At 45.3% G+C, this 21,955-nt stretch overlaps 1 protein-coding gene across 1 annotated transcript in view; it reads left to right on the top strand.

Moving 5' to 3' along the window:
• SF3A3 (splicing factor 3a subunit 3) overlaps window positions 1-17,362 on the top strand; it is a 30,961-nt gene extending 13,599 nt beyond the window's left edge. The window contains exons 12-17 of the mRNA XM_037997330.2: window positions 1,451-1,520; window positions 7,713-7,877; window positions 7,992-8,102; window positions 9,314-9,404; window positions 15,146-15,201; window positions 17,055-17,362. Coding sequence (XP_037853258.1) covers window positions 1,451-1,520; window positions 7,713-7,877; window positions 7,992-8,102; window positions 9,314-9,404; window positions 15,146-15,201; window positions 17,055-17,132 — 571 coding nt within the window. The 3' untranslated portion in view covers window positions 17,133-17,362. The remainder of the gene's footprint in view (window positions 1-1,450; window positions 1,521-7,712; window positions 7,878-7,991; window positions 8,103-9,313; window positions 9,405-15,145; window positions 15,202-17,054) is intronic.
• The last annotated feature ends 4,593 nt before the right edge of the window (window positions 17,363-21,955 follow it).

The raw sequence follows: 21,955 nt of genomic DNA on the forward strand, positions 1-21,955 counted from the left end.
TTATTTTTGGTAAAGTTGAATCTAATTCTTTAGCTACATACTTAGACAAGGTATTTTCTTTTTTTCTTTTTTTTTTTTTTGAGACAGAGTCTCACTCTGTCACCCAAGCTGGAGTGCAGTGGTGCAATCTCAGCTTACTGGCTGGAACGTCCACCTCCTGGGTTCAAAGGATTTTCCTGCCTCAGCCTCCTGAGTAGCTGGGACTACAGGCACACACCACCACACATGGCTGATTTTTTGTATTGTTAGTAGAGATGGGGGTTCATCATGTTGGCCAGGCTGGTCTGCAACTCCTGAGCTTAAGTGATCCACCCGCCTTGGCCTCCCAAAGTGCTGGGATTATAGGTGTGAGCCACTGCGCCTGACCCAGGGTGGTTTTTTTTTTCTTTTTTGAGATGGAGTCTCGCTCTGTTGCCCAGGCTGGAGTGCAGTAGCACAATCTCGGCTCACTGCAACCTCTGCCTTCTGGGTTCAGGTGATTCTCTTGCCTCAGCCTCCCGAGTAGCTGGGATTACAGATATGCAACACCACACTGGCTAATTTTTGTGTGCTTTTTGTTTTTTTGTTTGAGACAGAGTCTTGCTCTGTCGCCCAGGTTGGAGTGCAGTGGCGCAATCTCAGCTCGCTGCAACCTCCACCTCCCTGGTTCAAGCGATTCTCTTGCCTCACTCTTCCAAGTAGGTGGGATTACCAGCATGCGCCACCATGCATGGCTAGTTTTTGTATTTTTAGTAGAGACGGGGTTTCACCGTGTTGGCCAGGCTGGTCATGAACTCCTGACCTCATGTGATCCACCCGCCTCAGCCTCCCAAAGTGGTGGGATTACAGGCATGAGCCACCGCGCCCAGCTAATTTTTGTATTTTTAGTAGAGAGGGTTTCACCGTGTTGGTGAGGCTAGTCACAAACTCCCAACCTCAAGTGATCACCAGCCTCATCCTCCCAAAATGCTGGGATTACAGGCATGAGCCACCATGTCTGACCCAGTATTTTCTTAATGTACTTTTTTTTCTAATTCTCACAACAACCCAGAAAATTAGTTGTTATCCTGAGTTTTTGCAGATAAGGACTCAGAAAAGTTTTGGAATGTGTCCACTCTCTCATAGTTCTAAGTAGCAGAGTCAGGATTTGGGCCTAGGTCTACCTGCTGCAGAGCTTGCTCTTACATACCACATTTCCTTTGTAGATTATAATGATAGCAATGTAAGCAGTCTTGATATGTCCTTCATCTTCTAGGTGAGGTCATAGAGGACGCCTCCATGCATTCTGAAAAATACCCTCAGTATTTGTCAATAGAGTCCTGAGATGAACAAAGCATTTGCTTTCATAGCATGGTATTTTTCATGTGCTTATAATTTTTAATGCAGTTTTGCAATAAATGTTCCCAGATATAAGGAACAAAGCAATGGATGAGAGAATTCTTGAGTGATACAGCTTGTTTCTTTTTCTCAGAGACACTGAGAGGAACAAAGACATTGCTTTTCTAGAAGCCCAGATCTATGAATATGTAGAGATTCTTGGGGTAAGTGACTGACTGCTGAAAGTGGAAAATGGTATAAAGCACAGGAGTTAAAGGGAGAGGAACTCACGGAAGGTATTTTTTTCATTAGGTTCAAAAGAGGAGTGGATAGCTGATAAACTAGTGTGCCACAAAATAGAGGTCAGGGTATGAGGCTCTTCAGTAAGTTCCTATTCTGTTGTTAGACGATACTTCCAAAATTGTCCAATTCCCATAAAGCCAGGCATGGAGAATAGAGTCCCCTCGCAGTATAATGTCCAGAATAGTGCAGATTCTGTGCCTGAGCTTCAGAAAATACTCGGGGGTAGCCCACAAAGCAGACACTCAAAGGGCAAGTAACAAAGGCTACTCAAAGCAGCCTTTCAGTTATGACTTATAAAAAGGCATTTTCATAAGTCATCTTATGTAAGTCAATTTACATGTTCATAAGATTGTGAGAAAATTAGTAGGGCTAGAATATTAGTAGTACAAAGCTGGCAGTGAATGTTCTCCTTGAATATTTTAGGAAGAACTGAAGTGTGGGTTGGGGTAGATAAAGGCCTAGCCTGACCAGTATGCTTGTCTCAGAGAGAAAGTAGGGAGAGGAGTAGGAGGAAAAGAAATCTCTTTACAGAAAGAAAAAGTGGAAGAAATGGCGGCACTCATCCAGAGAAGATGATCGATGTCTCTGGAGTCCTTCAGAAGACCAGCCTTTCTGATCGTGTCTGCTGTGTACAGTTTTTTTGTTTTTTTTGTTTTTTGGTTTTTTTTTTGAGACAGAGTCTTGCTCTGTCACCCAGGCTGGAGTGCAGTGGTGCAATCCGGGCTCACTGCAACCTCCGCCTCCAGGGTTCAAGCGAGTCTCCTCCCTCAGCCTCCTGAGTAGCTGGGACTACAGGCTTGCACCACCATGCCCGACTAGTTTTTTGTAGTTTTAGTAGAGACGGGGTTTTGCCATGTTGACCAGGCTGGTCTCGAACTCCTGACCTCGTGATCAGCTTGCCTTGGCCTCCCAAAGTGCTGGGATTACAGGTGTGAGCCACCGCACCCAGCCCAGTTTTTAACTATCTCAGAGCCTTTCCCTTTACACACACTCGCATGGTCCTTTTAGTGGATGACTCTGGGTCAGATAGCTTGTTTACATATTTTTGTTAATTACCATGGACATTTTCATTCTGCTTCTGAGGACCATTCATATAATAGCTGTAGAACTAGTCACCTGTGATTCTGTTATGACCGCTTTCAGTAAAAGGCTAGCTAGACATTGGACATTGGAGAGACATATTCTCCACTGTGACCTTGGGCTGTGCTAGTGTGGGCAGCAGGCTGAGTTGCCAGTCTTGTGAGTGGCTGGGAGGCCACTCATGCCCTTGACATGAGGTTTGTCCACTTTCCCCCTCCCTTTTTTTTGAAACAGTACCTCACTCTGTCACCCAGGCTGGAGTGCAGTAGCGGGATCTCAGCTCACTACAACCTCCGCCTCCTGGGTTCAAGTGATTCTCATGCCTCAGCCTCCCTGGTAGCTGGAATTACAGGTGTGTGCCACCACACCTGGCTAATTTTTGTACTTTTGGTAGAGACAGGGTTTTGTCTTGTTGGCCAGGCTGGTCTTGAATTCCTGGCCTCAAGTGATCCGCCTGCCTTGGCCTCCCAAAGTGCTGGAGCCACCGGGCCGGCCTCCATCCTTTAAGAGCATTTTGCTTTCCCTGCCAGGAGATGGCACTATTCTCTTTTTAATTCCAACCAGTTCTAGCCAAATGCTTTCCAGAAGTTGCTCTCACTATGAACTGATAAGATTTTTGCCATTATTATACTATTTGTTGATGTCTGTTGGTTTTTGGACATTATGCAAATTTTTTTAATACAATAGTGAATATGACACAGCCTTTTGCCCTTGAGAAACTCATTTTGTGGTTAGTGGAGACAAATAATTACAATATAATTTGATACTTACCTGAATACAGTGAGGTTGAGTCTTCTAAGTAGAAAGAGGGAGAAGAAAAAGTTTCTGGTAGAGGAAACAGGAAACACAAAGATACAACAGTATTAGATAAAATTATATCTCCTAATGCTAACTCTCCCCCCTCTCCCCTCCCACCACCCCCCAACAGGCCCCAATGTGTGATGTTCCCCACCCTGTGTCCAAGCATTCTCATTGTTCAATTCCCACCTATGAGTGAGAACATGCGGTGTTTGGTTTTCTGTCCTTGCGATAGTTTGCTCAGAATGATGGTTTCTAGCTTTATCCATGTCCCTATAAAGGGCATGAACTCATCTTTTTTTATGGCTGCATAGTATTCCATGGTGTATATGTGCCACATTTTCTTAATCCAGTCTATCATTGATGAACATTTGGGTTGTTTCCAAGTCGTTACTATTGTGAATAGTGCCGCAGTAAACGTATGTGTGCTTGTGTCTTTATAGCAGCATGATTTATAATCCTTTGGGTATATGCCCAATAATGGGATGGCTGGGTCAAATGGTATTACTAGTTCTGGATCCTTGAGGAATCGCCACACTGTCTTCCACAATGGTTGAACTAGTTTACAGTCCCAACAACAGTGTAAAAGTGTTCCTATTTCTCCACATCCTGTCCAGCACCTGTTGTTTCCTGGCTTTCTAATGATCGCCATTCTAACTGGTGTGAGATGGTATCTCATTGTGGTTTTGATTTGCATTTCTCTGATGGCCAGTGATGATGAGCATTTTTTCATGTGTCTGTTGGCTGCATAAATGTCTTTTTTCGAGAAGTGTTTATATATTTTGCCCATTTTTTAATGGGGTGGTTTGATTTTTTCTTGTAAATTTGTTTAAGTTCTTTGTAGATTCTGGATATTAGCCCTTTGTCAGATGAGTAGATTGTAAAAATTTTCTCTTGTTCTATAGGTTGCCTGTTCACCTGATGATAGTTTCTTTTGCTGTGCAGAAGCTCTTTAGTTTAATTAGATCCCATTTGTCAATTTTGGCTTTTGTTGCCATTGCTTTTGGTGTTTTAGTTATGAAGTCCTTGCCCATGCCTATGGCCTGAATGATATTGCCTAGGTTTTCTTCTAGGGTTTTTATGGTTTTAGGTCTAACATTTAAGTCTTTAATCCATCTTGAATTAATTTTTGTATAAGGTGTAAGGAAGGGATCCAGTTTCAGCTTTCTACATATGGCTAGCCAGTTTTCCCAGCACCATTTATTAATTAGGAAGTCCTTTCCCCATTTCTTGTTTTTGTCAGGTTTGTCAAAGATCAGATGGTTGTAGATGTGGTGGTATTATTTCGGAGGACTCTGTTCTGTTCCATTGGTCTATATCTCTGTTTTGGTACCAGTACCATGCTGTTTTGGTTACCATAGCCTTGTAGTATAGTTTGAAGTACGGTAGCGTGATGCCTCCAGCTTTGTTCTTTTGGCTTAGGATTGTCTTGGCAATGTGGGCTCTTTTTTGGTTCCATATGGACTTTAAAGTAGTTTTTTTCCAATTCTATGAAGAAAGTCATTGGTAGCTTGATGGGGATGGCATTGAATCTATAAATTACCTTGGGCAGTATGGCCATTTTCACAATATTGATTTTTCCTATCCATGAGCATGGAATGTTCTTCCATTTGTTTGTGTCCTCTTTTATTTCATTGAGCAGTGGTTTGTAGTTCTCCTTGAAGAGGTCCTTCACATCCCTTATAAGTTGAATTTCTAGGTATTTTATTCTCTTTGAAGTGATTGTGAATGGCAGTTCACTCATGATTTGGCTCTCTGTCTGTTTTTGGTGTATAGGAATGCTTGTGATTTTTGCACCCTGATTTTGTATGCTGAGACTTTGCTGAAGTTGCTTATCAGCTTAAGGAGATTTTGGGCTGAGACGATGGGGTTTTCTAAATATACAATCATGTCATCTGCAAACAGGGACAATTTGACTTCCTCTTTTCCTAATTGAATGCCCTTTATTTCTTTCTCTTGCCTGATTGCCCTGGCCAGAACTTCCAACACTGTGTTGAATAGGAGTGGTGAGAGAGGGCATCCCTGTCTTGTGCCAGTTTTCAAAGGGAATGCTTCCAGTTTTTTCCCATTCAGTATGATATTGGCTGTGGGTTTGTCATAAATAGCTCTTATTACTTTGAGATGCATCCCATCAATACCTAGTTTATTGAGAGTTTTTAGCATGAAGGGCTGTTGAATTTTGTCAAAGGCCTTTTCTGCATCTATTGAGATAATTGTGTGGCTTTTGTATTTGGTTCTGTTTATATGATGGATTACGTGTATTTATTTGCGTATGTTGAACCAGCCTTGCATCACAGGCATGAAGCCAACTTGATCGTGGTGGATAAGCTTTTTGATGTGCTGCTGGATTTGGTTTGCCAGTATTTTATCGAGGATTTCTGCATTGATGTTCATCAGGGATATTGGTCTAAAATTATCTTTTTTTTGTTGTGTCTCTGCCAGGCTTTGGTATCAGGATGATATTGGCCTCATAAAATGAATTAGGGAGAATTCCTTCTTTTTCTATTCATTAGAATAGTTTCAGAAGCAATGGTCCCAGCTCCTCTTTGTACCTCTGGTAGAATTCAGCTGTGAATCCACCTGGTCTTAGACTTTTTTTGGTTGGTAGGCTATTATTGCCTCAATTTCAGAGCCTGTTATTGGTCTATTCAGGGATTCAGCTTCTTCCTGGTTTAGTCTTGGGAGGGTGTATGTGTCCAGGAATGTATCCATTTCTTCTAGATTTTCTAGTTTATTTGCGTAGAGGTGTTTATAGTATTTTCTGATGGTAGTTTGTATTTTTGTGGGATCGGTGGTGATACCCCTTTTTTCATTTTTTGTTGCATCTGTTTGATTCTTCTGTCTTCTTTATTAGTCTTGATAGTGGTGTATCAATTTTGTTGATCTTTTCAAAAAACCAGCTCCTGGATTCATTGATTTTTTGAAGTGTTTTGTGTCTCTATCTCCTTCAGTTCTGCTCTGATCTTAATTATTTCTTGCCTTCTGCTAGCTTTCGAATGTGTTTGCTCTTGCTTCTCAAGTTCTTTTAATTGTGATGTTAGGGTGTCAATTTTAGATCTTTTCCTGCTTTCTCTTGTGGGCAGTTAGTGCTATAAATTTCCCTCTACACACTGCTTTAAATGTGTCCCAGAGATTCTGGTGTGTTGTATCTTTGTCCTCATTGGTTTCAAAGAACATCTTTATTTTTGCCTTCATTTCGTTATGTACCCAGTAGTCGTCATTCAGGAGCAGGTTGTTCAGTTGCCATGTAGTTGAGCAATTTTGAGTGAGTTTCTTAATCCTGAGTTCTAGTTTGACTGCACTGTGGTCTGAGAGACAGTTTGTTATAATTTCTGTTCTTTTACATTTGCTGAGAAGTGCTTTACTTGCAACTATGTGGTCAATTTTGGAATAAGTGTGATGTGGTGCTGAGAAGAATGTATATTCTGTTGATTCGGGGTGGAGAGTTCTGCAGATGTCTATTAGGTCCACTTGGTGCAGAGCTGAGTTCAATTCCTGGATATCCTTGTTACCTTTTGTCTCGTTGATCTGTCTAATGTTGACAGTGGGGTGTTAGAGTCTCCCATTATTATTGTGTGAGAGTCTAAGTCTCTTCATAGGTCTCTAAGGCCTTGCTTTATGAATCTGGGTGCTCCTGTATTGGGTGCTTTTTTTTTTTTTTTTTTTGAGATGGAGTCTCACTGTGTTGCCCAGGCTGGAGTATAGTGGTGGGATCATAGCTCACTGCATCCTCAAACTCCTGGTCTCAAGGAGTCCTCCTAACTCAGCCTCCTGAATAGCTGGGACCACAGGTGCACACCTCCATGCCTAGCCAATTTGTAAATGTTTTGTAGAGATGGGATCCCACTGTGTTGCCCAGGCTGATGTCAAACTCCTGGCCTCAAGTGATTCTCCCACCCCAGCCTCCAAAAGTGATGGGATTACAGGCTTGAGCCACCACACCCAGCCAGGAAATATTTTAGAGTCAGAATAGGTGAGACTGTTTTCTGTTGTTCTACAATAGCCTCAGATGAGTAATCAGGCAAGTAAAGTAAAACCTTTTACTCTTTTCTTTGGGTTCAGGTAGAGCCTGCTGATAAGGAGTTCTGATATGAAGGCAAGATTTTCCTTTATTCTATAAGAAAGAACCTTATCCTTGGAATTAAGGGGTCAGCAAAAGTTGTAGGAAAACAGGAAATTTACCTTCTTATTCTGCACTAGTTTTTTCTGACTTTTCATTTATGGACCTGCCTTAGGAACAGCGACATCTCACTCATGAAAATGTACAGCGTAAGCAAGCCAGGACAGGAGAAGAGCGAGAAGAGGAGGAAGAAGAGCAGATCAGTGAGAGTGAGAGTGAAGATGAAGAAAACGAGATCATTTACAACCCCAAAAACCTGCCACTTGGCTGGGATGGCAAAGTAAGTCTCAGAACTACCACTTTCTCCCCATTCCCCATTTTGGAAACAGATACAGAGTTTAGTAGGCTAACACTACTTCTTGTTGTTGTTTTTTTTTTCTTTTTTCTTTTTTAGCCTATTCCCTACTGGCTGTATAAACTTCATGGCCTAAATATCAACTACAACTGTGAGATTTGTGGAAACTACACCTACCGAGGACCCAAAGCCTTCCAGCGACACTTTGCTGTAAGGAATTCAGAGCCATTTTTTCTGGGAATTGAAGTAAAAAAATGAGACTTTTAGAGAAGAGAGTAGGAGTAGCCTATGTGGACCTCTGGTGTCCAGAGCTGAAGGGAATCAGAGAAGGATGGTTTTAAAATCAAGCCCATGGTGTTTGACTTTTGGCACCAATGTTAGTCTTAAATACCTGAGATAGTTTCTGGAGGAATTCTACCACTCCGCTCTTTAAACCTTATTTGGGTTTCTCTCACCTGCTCTTAACACTTCTCTGTTTTTGTCTTTCTGCTAGCATTTTAGACCAACTTCTGACTTCTTGGTTATTTCTCTACCCCATTGCTAATACTCAAGATCAAGAATAGGGCTTACCTCTTTCCCATCTTAAATGGATCTTTGCCTCTTGAGAAAAAAAAATGAAGGGGCTGATCTTTATCAAACCTTTCTTGAGACAGGGTATTGTCCGGGTGGTACTGCTGTAAGTAGGCTCACCTCCAAGTGGGCTCTACTTTTAGTTCTTAGATTCTGGAAGGACATTTTACAGAATGGAAAAGATTTATGCTAGACCAAGGATGACAAATTTATATGAACTCCTCTCCCCTTCTCTGAGTCATACATGTTACTAATTGATCCTGGGTGTTTTTTGCTGAGCCCATGAGTGAGTTCTGAATCCTTCTCAGCACCTCCCACAATGATTGGAGTTGGCATCCAGATAAAGCCCGTGCCATTTACTATCCCTTAGCTAAAACTGCCATCATGTCAGTGTATAATCTCCCTGCTCTCTCCTCACCACATCGTTGTGCCGGATAAAAGTCTTCTCCTTTACCTACAAAGATGATGCTGACCTGCCATTAGTAACCCTATTCATGCAGGTGTTTGGAGTTGCTGGGGCTTTGGTGAGTTCTCCCGCAATATGGGAGATGTAGTTAGAGTTGTGATGTTTTCCTGTGATCTTGACCCAGAGGTTTTATATGTAAGACTAGTGGGTCTAGAATCTAGGTTTACAAGCCAACCCAGTGAGGCAGACAAAGATGCCTCTTTGAAATACCAGCCTTTTGTCAGTCACAGCCAGCGGTTTACAAACATGAAACACAAAAGGAATGCTGCCTTTCGGTGGAGTCTTGTAAAGGGTCATGTTAGGATTTATGAGTAGAATGGAGTTAGTGCTCTGTGTTCAGCTATTCCCATTTCACGTGATCCTTTTTGCTTCTCTCTTCTCCCAGGAATGGCGTCACGCTCATGGCATGAGGTGTTTGGGCATCCCAAACACTGCTCACTTTGCTAATGTGACACAGATTGAAGATGCTGTCTCCTGTAAGTAACATTTATTTACTGTCTCCTAGGCCAGTACAAATGGCCTGTCCTCCTTCGAGTCAGCATCCTGATACCTTGTGTATCCAGGATTAAAGGCAGTAGGTTGTGGATATGTAAAATCTGAGACAGTTGTATTATTATTGCATTTCTGTTTTTTTGTTTTTTTTTTTTTGAGATGGACGGAGTCTCGCTCCGTCGCCAGGCTGGAGTGCAATGGCGTGATCTCGGCTCACTGCAACCTCTGCCTCCTGGGTGCAAGCGATTCTCCTGCCTCAGCCTCCCGAGTAGGTGGGACTACAGGCATGCGCCACTGTGCCTGGCTAATTTTTTTTTGTCTGAGATGGAGTCTCGCTCTGTCACCCAGGCTGGAGTGCAGTGGCACAATCTCAGCTCACTGCAAGCTCCATCTCCCGGGTTCATGCCATTCTCCCGCCTCAGCCTCCCGGTAGCTGGGACTACAGGTGCCCGCCACCACGCCTGGCTAATTTTTTGTATTTTTAGTAGAGATGGGGTTTCACAGTGTTAGCCAGGATGGTCTTGATCTCCTGACCTTGTGATCTGCCCGCCTTGGCCTCCCAAAGTGCTGGGATTACAGGCGTGAGCCACCACGCCCAGCCTTTGTTTTGTTTCTGAGACAGAGTCTTGCTCTGTCGCCAGGCTGGAGTGCAGTGGTGCGATCTTGGTTCCTGCAACCTCTGTCTCCTGGGCTCAAGCAATTCTCCTGCCTCAGCCTCCCTAGTACCTGGGATTACAGGCAAGTGCCACCACGCCCAGCTAATTTTTCTATTTTTAGTAGAGGTGGGCTTTCACTATGTTGGCCAGGCTGGTGTCGAACTCCTGACCTCAAGTGATCCACCCACGTTGGCCTCCCAAAGTGCTGGGATAACAGGCGTGAGCCACCGCACCTAATTATTGCTTTTTTTTTTTTTTTTTTTTTTTTTTGAGATGGAGTTTCGCTCATATTGCCCAGACTGGAGTGTGATGGTACGATCTCAGCTCACTGCAACCTCTGCCTCCTGGGTTCAAGCGATTCTCCTACCTCAGCCTCCTGAGTAGCTGGGATTACAAGTATGTGCCACCATGCCCAGCTACTTAGAGACGGGGTTTCTCCATGTTGGTCAGACTGGTCTCGAACTCCCAACCTCAGGTGATCCGCCCGCCTCGGCCTCCCAAAGTGCTGGGATTACAGGCATGATCCACCGCATCCAGCTAATTATTGCATTTTTAAGGGGAATGAATTAGTCGGCAATACTGATTGTTTCTCCTTTGAGAAGAGCCCTGTGCTGAGTATAGACCAGGGCTTTTAGCCTGGGTCTGTGAACTCCCTTGTATGCAAGATTTTAATTGAATGGTTGTATGTATAGTTTTCTGAATTGATTTTAATGTGTTAAAGAATGACTGATATAAAGGAAAAAATAGAAGTGCCCTCAGTAAGCTTGTGCTTGAGGCTATAGAAACACAGCAGCGAAATACCTCTTGAGGAAAGTGAAGTAGAGTACATGTGAGGGAATGTGCTGCTGAAGCACATAGAGAACCGCCGCCAGGCTTCCTGTTTTCCCAGCAGTGGGAGCTTTCTCTGCCATTAACCTTTTCATGGCAGCCTTTTTCTTTTCTTTTTTTTTTAATTTAATTTTTTTTTTTTAAATTTTTGAGACGGAGTCTTGCTCTGTCGCCCAGGCTGGAGTGCAGTGGCGTGATCTCAGCTCACTGCAACCTCCACCTCCTGGTTTCAAGCGATTCTCCTGCCTCAGCCTCCCGAGTAGCTGAAATTACAGGTACTCGCCACCACGTCTGGCTAATTGTATTTTTAATGGAGATGGGGTTTTAGCATGTTGGCCAGGCTGGTCTCAAATTCCTGATCTCAGGTGACCTGCCTGCCTTGGTTTCCCAAAGTGCTGGGATTACAGCGCGTGTGTCTTAAAACAGTCTTTCCTCTTTTCACAATGCCATACTGCCCTCTTTGAAATCACACTCATCAGGTGATTTTTTGTTAAGGGTTGGTCATTAAGAGTCTTTCTAGAAAGGAATTGTATTCTCTTAGCCATATAGAGTTTTTTTTTTTAGACGGAGTCTCGCACTGTTGCCAGGCTGGAAAGCAGTGGCACAACCTCTGCTCACTGCAACCTCCACCTCCCAGGTTAAAGCGATTCTCCTGTCTCAGCTTTCCAAGTAGCTGGGACTACAGGCGCACACCGGCACACCCAGCTAATTTTTGTATTTTTAGGAGAGACAGGGTTTCACTGTGTTAGCCAGGATGGTCTTGATCTCTGACCTCGTCATGCACGCGCCCTGGCCTCCCAAAGTGTTGGGATTACGGGCGTGAGCCACCACGCCTGGCCCTAATTTTTTTTTTTTTTTTTTTAGAATTTCATTGGCAGGGCCGGGCGTGGTGGCTCACACCTGTAATCCCAGCACTTTGGGAGGCCAAGGCAGGCGGATCACAAGGTCAGGAGATCAAGACCATCCTGGCTCACACAGTGAAATCCCATCTCTACTAAAAATATAAAAAATTAGCCGGGCGTGGTGGCAGGCGCCTGTAGTCCCAGCTACTCGGGAGGCTAAGCAGGAGAATGGCGTGAACCCGGGAGATTGAGCTTGCAGTGAGCCCAGATCATACCACTGCACTCCAGCCTGGGAGACAGAGCGAGACTCCGTCTCAAAAAAAAAAAAAAAGGAATATCATTGGCAGGTTCATGATTCTTCAACTGCATTACTACTTTCAGAATTTATCTACTTATTCAGCTGTCTAGGTTAGTCAGTTTCTCCCTATGAATGTTGTTATTGCCACTGTTTTGACTAATTGTATTATTTCTACCCATCATGGCTTCCCTTGATCTTTTTAGGTTCACCACATAGCATTTGTAGTTTTATTTCTACTGCACCCGAACCCAGCCCCTGTCTTCTCTCTCTTTTTCTTTGTCTGAGACAGTCTTGCTCTTTGCCCAGGCTGGAGTGTAGTGGTACAATCTTGGATCACTGCAGCCTCTGCCTCCTGGGCTCAAGTGATTCTCATGTCACCATTCCTGACCTGGATTAACATGTTTAGATCATTCTTTTGAAATTTTTATTTTCTCTCTCGGAGATTTTAGCCTGGAGGAAGAGATTCTGTACTGTCATTTAAGTTGCTGTGATTTTGTTTGTTTGTTTGTTTGTTTTTGAGATGGAGTCTCGCTCTGTTGTGAGTGGAGTGCAGTGGCGTGATCTCCACTCACTGCAACCTCCACCTTCTGGGTTCAAGCGATTCTCCTGTCTCAGCCTCCTGAGTGGCTGAGACTACAGGTTCACGCCACCATGCCTGGCTAATTTTTTTGTATTTTAGTAGAGATGGGGTTTCACTTTGTTGCCCGGGCTGGTCTCGAACTCCTGAGCTCAGGCAATCCATCCACCTCAGCCTCCCAAAGTGCTAGGATTACAAGCATGAGCCACTGCACCGAGCCGCAGTGGTTTATTTTGTTTATTTATTTTTTTACTTAAATGGAGGGTTTTACTTATAAATTTATTATGTTAATTATTCCATTTATTTAGATTTATGTTTCTTTTAATTGTACAAAAGCTAAGAAAGAGTCCTCTGAAATTGCCACCAGAAATCGCCATTTAGGTGATTGGTCGCACTTTATTAATATTCTTATTTATTTATTTATTTATTTATTTATTTATTTATTTATTTTTGAGACAGAGTTTCGCTCTTGTTGCCCAGGCTAGAGTGCAGTGGCACGATCTTGGCTCACTGCAACCTCCATCTCCTGGGTTCAAACGATTCTCCTGCCTCAGCCTCCTGAGTAGCAGGGATTACGGGCATGTACCACCACGCCTGGTTAATTTTGTATTTTTAGTAGAGATGGGGTTTCTCCATGTTGGTCAGGCTGGTCTCGAACTCCCAACCTCAGGTGATCTGCCCACCTTAGCCTCCCAAAGTGCTGGGATTAAAGGCATGAGCCACCACACCCGGCCTCTTTTTTTTTTTGACAGAGTCTCACTCTGTCACCCAGGCTGAATTCTTGGTTAGATTCTTGAAGGGCTTTGGCAAAGAATATGACAGGGCTGCCCTTTCACATAGTAAGCACATAACTTCTCCATCCCTTCCTGATATGCATATTATCTGGGCTTGAAGACTTCAGCTTATTTTTATTTATTTATTTATTTTTGAGACAGAGTTTCACTCTTATTGCCCAGGCTGGTGTGATCTCGGCTCACCGCAACCTCCACCTCCCAGGTTCAAGCGATTCTCCTGCCTCAGCCTCCTGAGTAGCTGGGATTACAGGCACGCACCACCACGCCCGGCTAATTTTGTATTTTTAGTAGAGATGGGGTTTCTCCATGTTGGTCAGGCTAGTCTCGAACTCCTGACCTCAGGTGTTCCGCCTGCCTCGGCCTCCCAAAGTACTGGGATTATAGGCATGAGCCCCTGTGCCTGGCCAACTTCAGCTAATTTAAAGCAATTAGCAAAGAAGGAAAAGTTGATTAATTGAGCGCCTATGTGCCAGGTGCAGAGCTAAGCATTTTATCATATATTGTTTCATTTACTATTCATTCACCCATCTTAGACTTCAACTGTCTCTCTGTGATATTTCTTCTAATCTTGTCAAGTTGAGATTATTCTACTTGATGGGAAAGGTGAAAACACAGGAATCAAGTTCTGTTTTCTCATCATCTATTAATATTTTATTATCTTCCCTTTCTGGCAGTGGACCTGTCTTTTTTTTTTTGTTTTTTTTTTGTTTGTTTGTTTGTTTTTTTTTTTTTTTTTTTGAGACGGAGTCTCGCTCTGTCGCCCAGGCTGGAGTGCAGTGGCCGGATCGCAGCTCACTGCAAGCTCCGCCTCCCGGGTTCCCGCCATTCTCCTGCCTCAGCCTCCCGAGTAGCTGGGACTACAGGCGCCCGCTGCCTCGCCCGGCTAGTTTTTTGTATTTTTTAGTAGAGACGGGTTTTCACCGTGTTCGCCAGGATGGTCTCGATCTCCTGACCTCGTGATCCGCCCGTCTCGGCCTCCCAAAGTGCTGGGATTACAGGCTTGAGCCACCGTGCCCGGCCCCTGTCTTATGTATTCCATGTAGCCATCTGTTCTCATCTGATCTAAGAGTTCACCTTCCTGATACCATGCTTTAAGATTCAAGTTGGCTGGGCGCAGTGGCTCACGCCTGTAATCCCAGCACTTTGGGAGGCCGAGACGGGTGGAGGTCAGGAGATCGAGACCTTCCTGGCTAACATGGTGAAACCCCCTCTCTACTGAAAAATACAAAAAACTAGCCGGGCGAGGTGGCGGGCGCCTGTAGTCCCAGCTACTTGGGAGGCTGAGGCAGGAGAATGGCGTAAACCCGGGAGGCGGAGCTTGCAGTGAGCTGAGATCCGGCCACTGCACTCCAGCCTGGGCGACAGAGCGAGACTCCGTCTCAAAAAAAAAAAAAAAAAAAAAAAAAAGAAAGTAAAGTCACTTTCTCCCATTATTCTCATATGTTGTTCCACAATTAACCTCCTTCAAGAGTAGCAGTTTTTTGTTCTCGGAGGTCTTTGGTTATATTTGATCCAACTTTTATAGCAAAGCAAGGTCATGATGAGTTTTGCAGTGGAAGGGGTTTTGTCTGTAGGTGGTCCAGAACCAAAATTCTGGTTTGGGGTAGGCAAAAATCTCACAGGCAGAGTCTTCTAGGGAGCATCCTAATGGCAGGGAGAGAGGATTATAACACTGGCTACCCGACAGATGTTCAGTCCATCCTGATTGCTGTTCATTTCTCATCCTGCAGTGTGGGCCAAACTGAAATTGCAGAAGGCTTCAGAACGATGGCAGCCTGACACTGAGGTGAGTACTAATGTGGATGGTGTTGGGGATAGTGTCAAGTGATAGAGAGCTCCCTCACCACGTAGAAGGGAGGTGAAAGATGGTCCCTGGTGTACTGCAGCAGCGAGTAGAATGTGACAATATCTACCAATTGACTTTTCCTTTTTTTTTTTTTTTTTTTTGACATAGAGTCCCGCACTGTTGCCCAAGCTGGAGTGCAGTGGTGTAATGTCAGCTCACTGCAACTTCCACCTCCTGGGTTCCAGCAATTCTCCTGCCTCTGCCTCTCGAGTAGCTGAGGTTACAGACGCCCGCCACCACACTGACTAATTTTTGTATTTTTAATAGTGACAGAGTTTTGCCATGTTGGCCAGACTGATCTCAAACTCCTCACCTTAGGTGATCCACCCGCTCACGCCTGTAGTTCCAGCTACTTGGGAGGCCTAGGCATGAAAATCACTTGAACCCAGGAGGTGGAGGTTGCATGAGCCGAGATTGTGCCACTGCACTCCAGCCTGGGTGACAGAGCAAGACTCTGTCTCAAAAAAAAAAAAAATAATTAATAATTAGCCAAGTGTAGTGGTGCATGCTTGTAGTCCCAGCTAATTGGGACTGAGGCAGGAGGAACACTTGAGCCCAGGAATTTGAGGCAGCTGCTGAGCTATGATCATAGCACTGCACTTCAGCCTGGGTGACGGAGTAAGACCCTGTCTCTTTAACAACAAAAAGGCAGATTGTATTCTCCCATTCAAATTTTGAAATGGGCTGGGTGCAGCGGTTCATACCTGTAGTCCCAGCACTTTGGGAGGCCAAAGCAGGCAGATCGCTTGAGCCCAGGAATTGGAGACCAGCCTGGGCAACATGGTGAAACCATATCTCTACAAAAAATACAATAATTAGCTGGGAGTGGTGGCACATGCCCTGTGGTCCCAGCTCTTCAGGAGGCTGAGGCAGGAGGATCACTTGAGCCCAGGCTGTCGAGGCTGCAGTGAGCTGTGATCACACCATTGCACTCCAGCCTGGGTGACAGAGCAAGAACTTGCCTCACACACAAAAAAAAATTGAAATGGCAAGTGGGAGTACCCATATCTCATGTTCTGCCGTGGAGATTTATAGACTAAAATGCCGAGACTCTGTATCATGTATTAGATCTCCTTTGAGGAAAGCATCTAATGAGAGATGGTACTCCCATAGCAACAGGGAGAAGTCCTTGTTGGTCTTATGATGGTCATCCCAAGCAGCAGGTTTCAGAGTTGAGGAATGACATGTATGTAAGGAATAGTATTGACTCACTCCAAGTCCCATAAGTAACTGGCAATAGCCTCCCTTTTATTGAGTCAGTGGTTTTCAGTATTTTTTTTCTTTTTGGCAGCAAAACTCTCTTCCACTTGTAATATAGTACTCCGATATATAAAATAGAATCAAGCAGAATTGCTCTGAACATGGGGAAGCTCAGACTTCCTGGCCTCCCTTTCAATCCTTCAGTGGCCTCTGAGCAGAAACCTGGGATTCTTGGGAACCGTTTGAAAACTTGCTCTTGCAGGTCAGCCTTTCTCAACCACGGTTTCTCATCTTAAACATAGAGAGCTAAATAAACTATTTTCTCAGATACTCTAATGATGGGTCATGACTAATACCATTTTAGATGTCTACGAGAGAAGTTAATTCATTGAACACCGTGGCTGCTTTGGGGCAGTGGGACTTAATTCTCTTGTGGAACCCCAGTTGAGAAAGGCTGTCTTAGATAAATGCCAGTCTTAGTGTACCAGAGTATGCCATGGAATCAGGCCAGGATGAGCTCAGGTACCTAGAGATTGGTTCCAAACATTTCTTTTAGGAGATGTATCTAACAAAGTGTACCCCTTCCTTTTCAGGAAGAATATGAAGATTCAAGTGGGAATGTTGTGAATAAGAAGACCTATGAGGATCTGAAAAGACAAGGACTGCTCTAGTGTTCAGGGATGTAGGTCAGCTTTTGGGCTAGCCCAGGCTTCCCTGAGATCTGCTTTTTCTATTTCTCCCAACCAAATCCTCTTAAAGACCCTTTGCTATGTAGTCTCATGGTCTAGCATGCATCTTGTCGAAACAAGACATGCTGGCAGATTGCAGGGTTGAGATGTGTTTTATCTGTTTTATATTTTAAAAGATTCTGCCAGAAAATAAAACCACACCTTGTTCTAAAGCCCAGGGTTATGGACCAACTCAGTGCTTCAGGTCTTAAGGCCTCCATACCTCTTTCTCACCAACTTTAGTAGTAGCTAAGATTTAATGGGCACCTGTTTTGCTACAAATCTGACCTGACCTCTTACCCTACCCTCCTTTGTTGCTGCTTCCCTGAATGAGTATTACCCCAGGATGAGGTCTGCCATCAGCTTAGCCATTGATGCAAATACTAGGGAAAGACTAGGAGGATGAGCCAGGGCTGCTACTAAGGACTAAGTGTGGCACCAAGGTTTGCCTTTTGTATTTGCATAAAGAAAGGAGTTGGAGCTGGGTGCAGTGGCTTGTGCCTGTAGTCCCAGCTACTTGGGAGGCTGAGGCAGGAGGGTTGCTTAAGACCAGCCTAGGTAACATAGTGAGATCCTGTCTCATTTAAAAAAAAAAAAAAAAAAGGCATGGTGGCACACACTGTAGTCCTAGCTACTCACAACGCTGAGGCTAGAAGATCCTTTGAACCTAGGAGTTTAGACCAGCCTAGGCAATCTAGTGAGGCCCCATCTCAAAAAAAAAAAAAAAGAAAAAGAAAAAGAGTTGGGCTGTATTGGAATGGGCCTGCAGCCCAACATACAAGGGAACTAGGACCGACAGAGACTTCACCAGCTTGGCCAGAATGAGAGACTTTGGTGGGTCTGTCTACCTGTTTCTTCTACAAGATCCCTATTTGACTGTAAAAGTAGCTAATACTCACATGTTCTCCAAGCCCAGATAGCCATGGTAGAGTTGGGTAGTTAAGCAGCTGCTCCAGGATCCAAATGTGGTGTCTGAAATGGAAAGAACTAAGGCAACCAGGAAGGCACTGATCTGCCTTATAAGCACAGTCATCCGAAAGTCAGGCCTGCTGCAGGACAGGATCCCCCAGAGACCCCATTTGCCTCTCAACACTCAGATCTTCACCTGTTTTTAATAAATCTACTTTTTTAAAAAAATGTTAATCTTTTTCTTTATATTATACATTTATATCTTATTTTTCTAAAAACCTGCCAAGGACCAGTGCTGCACTCGCCCCATGTAGAGGCAGGCTGGCTAATATATCTACTTTTAAAAATCCCAACTCAGGCCAGGCGCAGTAACTGACGCCTGTAATCCCAACACTGGGAGGCCGAGGGCAGCAAATTACTTGAGGTCAGGAGTTGGAGACCAGCCTGGCCAACATGGCAAAATCCTGTCTCCACTAAAAATACAAAAATCAGCCAGCCGTGATGGCATGCATCTGTAGTCCCGGGTACTCAGGAGGATCACTTGAACCCGGGAGGCGGAGGTTGCAGTGAGCTGAGATCACGCCACTGCACTCCAGCCTGGGTGACAGAGCGAGACTCCGTCTCAAAAAAAAATCCCAACTTGGAACTAGCCTTCTGCCTCACACCAATCTTTTGCCCTGGTTATTTCCATGGCAGTAAAGTTTCACCACCCCCACCCCAGTGGCACTGCAGTCTAGGTTGGTATTTTCCTTCCTGGTTCAACCCATCCCTGTGCAACTCATTCCCTTGTGCCTTCACTCCATTTAAGACTCCAGGCTGGGTGTGGTGGCTCATGCCTGTAATCCCAGCACTTTGGGAGGCCGAGGCAGGCAGATCACCTGAGGTCAGGAGTTGGAGACCAGACTGACCAACATAGAGAAACCCCATCTCTACTAAAAATACAGAATTAGCCAGGCATGGTGGTGCATGCCTGTAATCCCAGCTACTAGGGAGGCTGAGGCAGGAGAATCACTTGAACCTGGGAGGCAGAGGTTGTGGTGAGTCGAGATCACACCATTGCACTCCAACCTGGGCAACAAGAGTGAAACTCCGTCTCAAAAAAAATAAGACTGCAGTTGGACAGCCTCTCCAGGGCCTGAGCTGAAGCAGAGTGAATAATTAAACCTAATTGAGCCAACTAGAAACACTGATTAGTGGAAACTGTCCCAAGGTGCAAGAAGACATTGCCATTTGAGAAGAGAATTAAAGCCTTGGAATGGAAAATGTAGGGGGAAGATGGCCCTTCAGACCGCTCGTCAGAACACTGACTGCATTGGGCTACCAAGGAATGCACCTGCTGCTTTCCAGTTGTTGGAGTCCTCAAAGCCCTGTCTTGAGGCTACCTGGGACTCCAGGGTTAATGGGCTCTCCCTCTACAGTGTGGAGAGAAAGTGGGACCAGGTCCTACGGAGTCTTGCTATCCCCTTGCCCAGCAACTGCAGTCAGCGTGCAAACTCTGTGCCAAAACAGCCTTGGAGGGAAATGGGTTTACCTGTCACAGCAAAGGCTTGTTCATTTGTTACCTTCATTCATTCAGGGCTTTTTTAGTGCCTTCCATGTGCCAGGCACAGCTAGATCAAACCTTGAAAATTAAAGTGGAGGTGAGACAGTGGAGGCAGAAGCCAGAGGTGAGGAAGCTCAGCAGCAGCCTCTGGGCATGCAGGAAGAGCCATATGGCCAGCTCCATCCAGCTGCAAGGGGCACAGCTCTTTTCTGAGGTGCAGGCAAACCACATCAGAATCGGTTCTCAGAGGTGATTCCTTCAGGTTTGGACTCCGTAGGGTCAGCCAAAGGAAGAAGAGAATTTCAATTGACCACCTGCCTCAGCCTCCCAAAGTGCTGGGATTTCAGGCATGAGCCACTGTGCCCAGCCAAGAATCTTTCTTAGGCATGGAGTTGGAACCTTTGCCAATGCACTTATTGCTGAGAACAGTTAATTCAATTAGCTCTTCATGGAGGAAAGCTGCAGGGAGCATTTAGGGAGTTGTTCCTAGGATCGACCCTCAGATTGGTGCTGCTAAACCCAGAGGCCACGCCTGGGATGAGCCCTCCCAGGAGGAGTCTTTACTCCCTACTTCTCAGATGAAAGTGAATAAATCTGTCTCTGGCCTCAACCAGGTATCCCTGTCTTCTCCATTTGCTGTCCATTTCCCTCCCTGCTGGAAGGCTCTGTGAAGGGAGCACCCTAAAGGTAACCAATGTGTTGGGGAAGTGAAGTTCTGAGATATTTCTCTCCCTCTGCATTAAAAAAACAAATCCTCGGGATGATAGCAACCTTTCCCCTCATCCTTCAGGTCCTACTGTCAGCCTCAACTCAGAGTTCTCAGGGTGGGAATGAGCCTGTGACCCTCTCCACCCTCATCCAGAAGAGTCCTCCCATTACAGGTCCAGTCTGGGAAGACACTGGTCTCCTCTCCCTCTGATCTCTTCTGAGAGCCCTCTCCACCTGCCAGGTTTCCAATCCAGACAAATAAGGCACCTCCCAGTGGGATGTTGGGACGGAGGTCTTTTGATCTGCTCAAGCTGTCAACTGGCTTTATTTTCTCCCTCCAACTACAGTCTGGGCAGCAGCTGTGCTTTCTTCTTTTCTGTGGTCCCTATGTGTACCCAGTGGCAGCAACGTGAGAGGCAACTCCCAGAGCTGACAAATGATTGGAGGGGAGTAGGAAGGGCAGCTTCCGGTTTCCAGGGGCAGCAGCTGTAGCCTCCCTGCCTTGTGCATGCACACTTACAGCCCTCTGCACCTTCAAGTGTGCAGGTAGGTCTACAGCTGGGATACGGTGGGGCACAGAGAATATTGAGAATATACTCTAGCCATGGAGGGGCACACAGACTAAAGCAGATGGACAAGAAGACTGGATTAATACAGCCTAGGAGGTACCCATCTATCTTTGCCCAGCCTTCTGATTCTGCTCAGTGTCTGTCTACCTGCCCCGTAATATTCCTGAGCTGTCCTTCCAGCCTCATCTGTGCAAAGTAAGGAGAAGGAAAGGGGCGAGAAGAAAAAGGGTGACAGAGTGAGACTGTCTCACTCTGTCGCCCAGGCTGGAGTGCAGTGGTGCAATCTCGGCTCACTGCAGCCTCCGCCTCTCGGGTTCAAGCAATTCTCCTGCCTCAGCCTCCTGAGTAGCTGGGACTACAGGCGTGCTCTGCCATGCCTGGCTAATTTTTTCATGTTTTTGGTAGAGACGGGCTTCCACCATATGGGCCAGGCTGGCCTTGAACTCCTGACCTCATGATCCACCTGCCTTGGCCTCTCAAAGTGCTGAGATTACAGGTGTGAGCCACTGTGCACGGCCCTAAAAACTTGTGTTTTTTTTTTAAACAAGGTCTCACTGTTACCCAGGCTAGAGTGCCGTGGCATGATCAGAGCTCACTGCAGCCTCCCAACTCTCAGGCTCAAGTGACCTCCCCACCTCAGCATCCCAAGTAACTAGGACTACAGGTGCACACCTCCATGCCCAGCTAATTTTTTGTAGAGAAAGGGGTCTCACTATCTTACCCAGGCTGGTCTTGAAATTCTGGCCTGAAGAAGTCTCCTGCCTCAGCCTCCCGAGTCACTGGGATTATAGGTGTCAGCCACCATGCCCAGCAAGAGAACTGTTTCTTGAGTGTAGTGTTTTGTTGGTCTAGGGGACGGATGGGCAACAGAGAGGCTGACGCCATCAGAAGGGCCTAACCCAGGAGTCTTTGCTGCACACTTTCCTGCGTATCGCATCACCCTGGCTGCTGTCACTTGAGAGACAAGTCTGAGTGCTGACGGAGGATTACATCCATGAGGGCAGGGAAATGGATGTCCCATTAGCATTGGGAATGGT

The sequence above is a fragment of the Chlorocebus sabaeus genome, chromosome 20, assembly GCF_047675955.1.
Source record: "Chlorocebus sabaeus isolate Y175 chromosome 20, mChlSab1.0.hap1, whole genome shotgun sequence".
NCBI lineage: Eukaryota > Metazoa > Chordata > Mammalia > Primates > Cercopithecidae > Chlorocebus > Chlorocebus sabaeus.